Source organism: Drosophila montana, unplaced genomic scaffold, assembly GCF_035044405.1.
Source record: "Drosophila montana isolate Dmon_TW-CO22-7 unplaced genomic scaffold, ASM3504440v1 contig_3343_1, whole genome shotgun sequence".
Classification (NCBI taxonomy): domain Eukaryota; kingdom Metazoa; phylum Arthropoda; class Insecta; order Diptera; family Drosophilidae; genus Drosophila; species Drosophila montana.
The window spans coordinates 1-8136 of NW_026998228.1; the positions used below are offsets into that span (position 1 = coordinate 1).

General features: G+C 39.7%; 1 protein-coding gene and 1 pseudogene across 1 annotated transcript; both read left to right on the plus strand.

Annotated features, from left to right (window-relative positions):
- Window positions 1–433: 433 nt before the first annotated feature.
- On the plus strand, window positions 434–2080 carry LOC135434536 (sulfate anion transporter 1-like). Its single transcript, XM_064691150.1, has 3 exons — window positions 434–824; window positions 882–1030; window positions 1103–2080. Exons 1-3 carry the CDS (start codon window positions 576–578, stop codon window positions 1677–1679), a joined length of 975 nt encoding a protein of 324 aa, XP_064547220.1. The 5' UTR covers window positions 434–575; the 3' UTR covers window positions 1680–2080.
- Window positions 2081–4067: 1987 nt separating this feature from the next.
- On the plus strand, window positions 4068–5773 carry LOC135434537 (uncharacterized; annotated as a pseudogene).
- The last annotated feature ends 2363 nt before the right edge of the window (window positions 5774–8136 follow it).

Sequence of the window (8136 nt, forward strand, 5' to 3'; positions counted from 1 at the left end):
TGCTTGCGCCTGGAAGGCGCGTGTCACTGTATGTGTGTGGTATACACGCGAAGTGGAATGTTGGCAATGTGAAATTAGTCTTGAAAAAGTCTCTGTGTCTCTGTGGATACAGAAAATGAAAACCATTCTCCGACATCAGAAGTGGGATCGCCTCCTCACCAAGTTAACCAAGAGGATCGCTTATGCTTTATTCTGGAATTACAACACCGCAATTTAATTGAAGTGATAAAGGCAGTAAGAAACGGACATCTGTCGCAAGGTGCTTTCAAGACAGTTTTTCCAAAGTTCAACCCCGACAATTCGGGCTCCAGTGCTGCCGCATGGTGTTGTACAGTGGATCTAATCCTAGCAGAAAACTCTTTGGAGGGCAGTGCTCTTCTCGTGGCACTCAGCAAATCGTTGTTATTGGGGGAACATTGATCTCAAAATTCTGTCAGTTACACGAAGAGTTTAATGTGCAGTTAGTAGGCACAATACCAAGAGGGTTGCCAAATCCAACATTACCACGCCTGGATCTGGTCCCATTGGTAGCAGTTGATTCTATTGCCATAGCAATAGTAACCTATTCTATTGTAATGTCAATGGGATTGACATTTGCCAAGAAACATGGCTATGAGGTGCGTGCTAATCAGGAGCTCATTGCCATGGGTGTGGGTAACGTTGTCGGTGGCTGCTTTTCTTGCCTTCCATTAGCCTGCTCTTTGTCACGTTCAGTTATACAAGATCAAACTGGCGGAGTTTCACAAATAGCATCGTTGGTATCTGCCTCTCTAGTAGTCATCACATTAATGTGGATAGGACCTTTTTTCAGTGCTTTGCCCAGGGTAAGTTTAATTAAATATCAAATCGCGCTTACCCTCACATTAACTTTTTTTCTTTAGTGCGTTTTGGCTGGCGTCATTATTGTTGCGTTAAAGCCAATGTTTATGCAGATCAAAGAATTGAAGAAGTTCTCCAAGCAGGGCAAACTCGAAATGTTTACCTGGATATCTACATTCTTATGTGTAGTGCTCATTGACATAGATATTGGGTATATAATATAATATATATTTTTTTTTTTATTTAACATATTATATATATTATGACTCATTGTTTCTTTCAGTCTGCTAATTGGCGTTTGCGTATCTTTACTGGCATTATATATTAAGGGCCTTAAGCCTTATTCATGCCTCCTGGGATACATGCCCGAAGCGCCTGGCATCTATATGGACATGAATCAACATCGTAATGTTATGCAAGTGCCAGATACTCGCATCTTTCGCTATTGTGGCTCCCTCAACTTTGCTACAAGCCTGTTCTTTCGTCGTGCTCTCTATGAGTCTTTAGGACTTGATAAGAGCAACAACAGCAGTAGCCAAACAGACAAGGCAAAGTCAAACTATGTGCTAGTGGCTCAGAACGGTGCCAACGAAACCAATGGCCCAATAGTTGACTATTCGTTTAAGTTTCTAATACTGGATTTTTCAATGCTGGGGCATATCGATGTTGCCGGATGCAGCACATTAAGTGATATCAACAAGGAGCTAAAGGCGCGTGGTGCTCGGCTGCTGCTTGCTAGTCCCATGGACCGCGTGTACGACACGCTAGTACATAGCATGGCCCTTCGCGAAGGTCCATTTGAAATCTTCCCTACGTTGCATGACGCCGTAGAGTATGTGACTGCCTGTCGAAGTTCGTAAAAATCAATTAGTTCTTTGCAGCACGGGAAAATAACCTAACAGTCGTAGCACTAGCTTGCGGCTATCCACTAAGTTATTAAGCTTGTTGCTGTCGTTAAGATTTGGCAACATTTTCTTAAGGGGTCTGACCTTACTGTCAATGTTACCTACTATATTAATGCCAGATACAAAAATTGTTTGTACTTAATGCCTTAAAGGTATGGGCAGAACGTTCAGTAACTTAAAATAAACACCTCCGAGCAACAGAAACTGTAATAAAATGTGTCTTATGAAATTTATACTAAATATATCATTTTAACTAGATCCTAAGCTTGTACAAAGCAATATGTGAACTAATATAAATATGAAATTATAATGTTGCATAAATTACACTGTGCTATGCACAACTGACTGATCTTTTACGTGATCTAGTACATATTGTGGGGGTGATCGAGAATACATAAAAATAGTTAAGAATGTTCAAGTCGATGTTGTCGGAACATATTCTTATGTTTAGGTGGATGTTCGATTTCTAAACAATTTTTAGGATATAAATATGGCACCCAAATGTGCGATATTCCGATTCAAAACCGGGCATTGCCTGGTAAGTACCACTTAGTTCCTCTTAGGAAATCTTTTAAAAAAAGCGGTCATCGCCAAGATAAATTTGCTAATTCAATCAAAATAGTTTCTTTATTGTTCCCGTTGAGCCAGGTTCCAGAGGCGTTATTTTTAATTAAAATCTCTGCTTTAATCTTCATATAGCGACCATTGTTAATGAGGCCAAAGGTGAATTTGGATTCATTAAACGTTGGTCTAAGGAGTTTACCGATCCCTTCATAACCATACTTCTGAACATCTCTCTTGTACGCCTTTTTCTTGAATACTGTTTTTTTATCTGGTCTCCGCAGTATAATAATAGCCAAGAGCTTCCGTTGTTAACCAACCGCATGACAATCCTCGGGGTTGTCTTCCTACAAAGTTGTTGGCGACAATGACCCTTATTTTCTGTTAGGGCGTAATAAGGAGTGATTTTGGCGGGGCTATAGAACTTAATCTACCCGGGTTCAATTTGCGAGAAATCTGGAAATACACTGATAGAAGAGGTGGGAAAGAAAGGTTAGTCCAGCTACGTTATTGTTGGTAAGAATACCTATGCGTTGTCATGTGGGCATGGACACTTTTTGGATCGGCCATGGACGCACACTTTCACAAGTTTGTACATATATATGCAATCATTTATGCGTTTGTGTGCCTATGCAAATATGTCAAGACTAGCGGGTATAAACCGGCCTTGACCGTGGCACGGATAAAATAAATGTTCTCAAAAACTTTAAAAATGATTTTGCCACTGATCGGACGGTAAAAAAACAACTTTCATTCCGCGAATTTACCACTGTTTCGGGTGGAACTTCCCAAATCGCTGAAATACGTATTCATTAGGTTTTCCTGTAAAGCTTTGAAAATAAGTTTGAAGCAAATTTAACACAACTTAAAACTTCGCCCAAAAAATCTTTAAATCGCATTTCTACCGAAGAATTTAGGATTCTGCGAAAAGTGTGAAACACGTCGCAAATGATTTTTCATATACATACATTGATCTTTGGAAATGAATTTGAGCGCGAAACGTCACCCACCAAATGTTTGACCCCCCTTTCCACCAAGGAGGAATGCATTTTATGAAAAGTGTGAAACACCCGTCATATGAATTTTAACAAAGATCTTTGAAAATAATCCTTTGAAATGAATTTGAGCGCGTAACGTCACCCACCAAATCTTTGACCCCCATTTCCACCAAGGAAGAATGCATTTTATGAAAAGTGTAAGTGTAAGTGTTCATATGAATTTGAACAAAAATCTTTGAAAATGTGTTTGAGGCCGATCGTATTGTAAACAAAAAAGTATCGCACAAACGTTTTTCGCGATTTCGTGCCTTGACCGTGGCACGGATAAAATAAATGTTCTCAAAAACTTTAAAAATGATTTTGCCACTGATCGGACGGTAAAAAAACAACTTTCATTCCGCGAATTTACCACTGTTTCGGGTGGAACTTCCCAAATCGCTGAAATACGTATTTGTCGTGGCGTTTAATTTAAAGAAACACGAATGAAGATGTAAAAGCATAAATAAATGTAACTGTTTGAATTTCTCAAGAATGTGTCGCTTGCCTATTTTTATTTCTTCCATTCCATACTGATCTTTTCTGCATTGCTTTGTGCTTTCCACTATTGTGTGCCTGGCAGAGTTCTCTGTCCAGCGCAGCCTAGGCGTGACAATGAGTTAGAGAGAGAGAAATATAGTGCTTGCGCCTGGAAGGCGCGTGTCACTGTATGTGTGTGGTATACACGCGAAGTGGAATGTTGGCAATGTGAAATTAGTCTTGAAACAGATCTCGTTCATGCAACACGATGTCACGCCAAAGGAAGCGCTTGGCTCACAACGTAGTCTCTGTGGATACAGAAAATGAAAACCATTCTCCGACATCAGAAGTGGGATCGCCTCCACACCAAGTTAACCAAGAGGATCGCTTATGCTTTATTCTGGAATTACAACACCGCAATTTAATTGAAGTGATAAAGGCAGTAAGAAACGGACATCTGTCGCAAGGTGCTTTCAAGACAGTTTTTCCAAAGTTCAACCCCGACAATTCGGGCTCCAGTGCTGCCGCATGGTGTTGTACAGTGGATCTAATCCTAGCAGAAAACTCTTTGGAGGGCAGTGCTCTTCTCGTGGCACTCAGCAAATCGTTAGAGGGCAGTGCATCTAATTGGTTGTCCCAAATATCTTTTGCCGGTATGACATGGCTGGTGTCTAAATGGAAGGAAATGAGTATCGAGCACGCGGCTCAGATTGAACCCAAGCTGCAGCGGACAATATTTACAACGGACATCAAGACGCGCAACGAGATGCAAAAAGAATTAAAGGCATTTGCTTTTGGCAAGAAGAAGGACCATTCTGTTCAGGACAATTCTGCGAGCAAGAAAGCGCGATTACAACCCATTGTAAAATGTCACTTTTGCGGAAAACAGGGACACAAAGTTGCTGACTGCCGTGCGAGAGGTAAAACACAACAAGAATCTAAACAGCATGCTGCCCGTTCGTCCGAAGTGAAGAGTGGCACAATCATTTGCTTCAAATGTGGAAAAGCTGGACATATTAAGTCTGCTTGCCCTGGAGGATCATCATCATCGTTTCAAAATAAAGTGGATGAAAAGCGAGTGAACCTGTGCCACATAAAAGAGCCAATTGGTACCTTGATTCAATCTGGTGAGTCGTATCCATTTTGCTTCGATTCTGGAGCAGAGTGTTCGTTTGTTAAAGAAGCTGTGTCACACAAACTTCCGGGCAAACGAATCAACAACGTAGTAATTCTTAAGGGTATAGGAATTAATACTGTAACCAGCTCATTGCAAATTCTATCAAATGTTAAAATAAGCGAATACTCCCTTGAAGTTCTATTTCATGTTGTTTTAAATGATTGCTTAAATTATGATATTATAATCGGCCGTGAAATTTTGTATCATGACTTTAGTGTCACTATATCAATCGATAAGGTCAAATTGTTTAAAACAAAATCTGTATGTGCTGTAGCTGTTACTAATAACTGTTTTAAGCTAGAGAATATCGATACTGAGTTGTGCGATGTAGATAAATCTCTTTTATATGATATTTTAAACGAATATTCTAGCTCTTTTATCGATGGAATTCCAAAAAGTAGAGTTACAACAGGTCAATTAGAAATACGTTTAGTAGATTCAAACAAAACCGTTCAAAGACGACCATACCGACTCAGTTCAGATGAAAAGGAAATAGTAAGAAATATGATCAAAGAACTATTAGAATCAAACATTATTCGCCCTAGCTGTTCCCCGTTTGCCAGTCCCATACTCCTTGTTAAAAAGAAAAATGGCACTGATCGACTATGTGTTGACTATCGCGAATTGAATTCGAATACTGTTGCTGACAAATATCCACTCCCACTTATAAGCGATCAAATTTCTAGGTTACGCGGAGCAAGTGGGTTTCACCAAGTGGGTTTCACCAGATCCCCATTCATCCAGACTCGATTGAGCGCACAGCCTTTGTTACACCAGAAGGTCAATACGAGTTTCTGACGATCCCGATATCATTCGTACGAATTGGAAACGCTAGCTGTATTTAATTCAATAAAGCATTTTCGTCATTATTTACAAGGCCGACATTTTCTCGTTTACACCGATTGTAATTCACTAAAAGCTTCACGCAATAAAATTGATCTTACGCCTAGAGTCCATAGATGGTGGGTGTATATGCAATCCTTTAACTTTGACAATATAGACCAGGTAGTAAAATGTCACATGTAGATTTCTTCTCACGTAATCCATTACCTTTAAAAATGTCTTCCTAAGTTCCCATCAAGCGTGTACAATTAGCTGAGACACCGGAAAATTGGCTTCTTACCGAACAACAACGAGATCCTGAGACTTCTTCGATAATTTCGAAAATTCAAAACGATGAAATAGAGGAAAGTATAGCAAAGTCTTATGAGCTTAGATCAAAAATGCTGTTTCGGAAAATTCAAAGAAGCGGTAAAACTCGCTGTTTTCCAGTTATCCCCAGAGCTTTTAGATGGTCTGTAGTAAACCATGTCCATGAAGCAATTGTACACCTTGGTTGGGAAAAGACCCTAGACAAAATGTATGAGTTTTACTGGTTCGAAAATATGTCTAAATACGTGCGTAAATTTGTTGACAACTGTATTACCTGCAAATTGACTAAGCCACCATCAGGCAAGATACCAGCAGAACTTCACCCAATACCGAAAGTAGACATTCCGTGGCATACGGTATATATTGATATCACTGGCAAGCTGAGTGGCAAAAGCGATCAAAAGGAATATGTTATTGTCCAAATCGATGCATTTACAAAATTCGTCTTTTTATACCATACTGTAAATATTAATTCCGAAAGCTGCATTAATGCCGTAAAGTCATCAATATCCTTGTTCGGCGTACCAACAAGAATCATTGCCGATCAAGGCAGGTGTTTTACGGGGTCAGATTTTAGTAAATTTTGCTCTATGCATAAAATAGATCTACATTTGATTGCAACAGGCTCTAGTCGCGCAAATGGTCAGGTGGAGCGCGTTATGAGTGTGTTGAAACGTATGTTAACTGCTATAGAGAGTAGCGAGCGTTCCTGGCAAGACGCTTTAGGTGAAATAGAATTTGCCATAAATTGCACAACAAATCGAGCTACGAAATCTAGTCCTTTAGAATTATCAATTGGAAAAGAAGCTAGACCCTTCGGCATGTTACATGTCTGTGAGGATGATAGTAAAGTAGATGTAAGCTTTGTGAGAAAAATGGCTAAAGACAATATAGAAAAGAACGCTGCATATGATAAAATTAGATTCGATAAAAACAAATCAAAATTTGTAAGGTTTAAGATAGGCGATTATGTATTGCTCAAGAACGAAGAAAGACACCAGACAAAATTAGATCCCAAATTCAAGGGCCCATTCCTAGTGGCAGAAGTGCTCGATGGAGATCGATACGTTTTAAAGTCATTGACTAACAAGCGAACTTATAAGTATTCGCACGAGTCGTTGAGATGTATGCCGGCAGAGGGGATTCCCATTGAGTTGGACACATGTGAGGACAGTAACGGCGTTGAAAGAAACGACAATGATGCGTTAGTGGGTTCTAACGAAAAGGAGGCATTGGTACATCCAATGTAGTGAAGGCATTGATGGAATTCAATGTGAGATATCGGGCTCTATACCTGAGGGTAACGCTGTTATGCTATATTACGGGTGCTGTTAGGTGCACGAGTTAATGTGATTACTTATCCAGTACCTAGTGAGTAGCTTGACGGTAGGAGCCTGAATTGGAGAGTGTCCCGATTATCTAGTAACTTCACAAGAGTGTTGTTAACTAATGGGAGATCACTTATGTCCGGATATACTGAGAAGTTAGCATAATACCCTGTACTTCTGTCACTGAGTTGGCCCTTTGAACAATATTTTTCAGTTTGTTTTTTTTATTTCAATTTTAAATAACTCTGTTTTAATAAGTTTGGATCAAATTGACTTTTCAGACTAAGTGAAGCATATTGTTACTTTCCTTCTTTATTTTGTAACACACGAGCACGTGTGATAGTCAGGAGGGCCGTGTCGTGGCGTTTAATTTTAAGAAACACGAATGAAGATGTAAAAGCATAAATAAATGTAACTGTTTGAATTTCTCAAGAATGTGTCGCTTGCCAATTTTTATTTCTTCCATTCCATACTGATCTTTTCTGCATTGCTTTGTGCTTTCCACTATTGTGTGCCTGGCAGAGTTCTCTGTCCAGCGCAGCCTAGGCGTGACAATGAGTTAGAGAGAGAGAAATATAGTGCTTGCGCCTGGAAGGCGCGTGTCACTGTATGTGTGTGGTATACACGAGAAGTGGAATGTTGGCATTGTGAAATTAGTCTTGAAACAGATCTCGTTCATG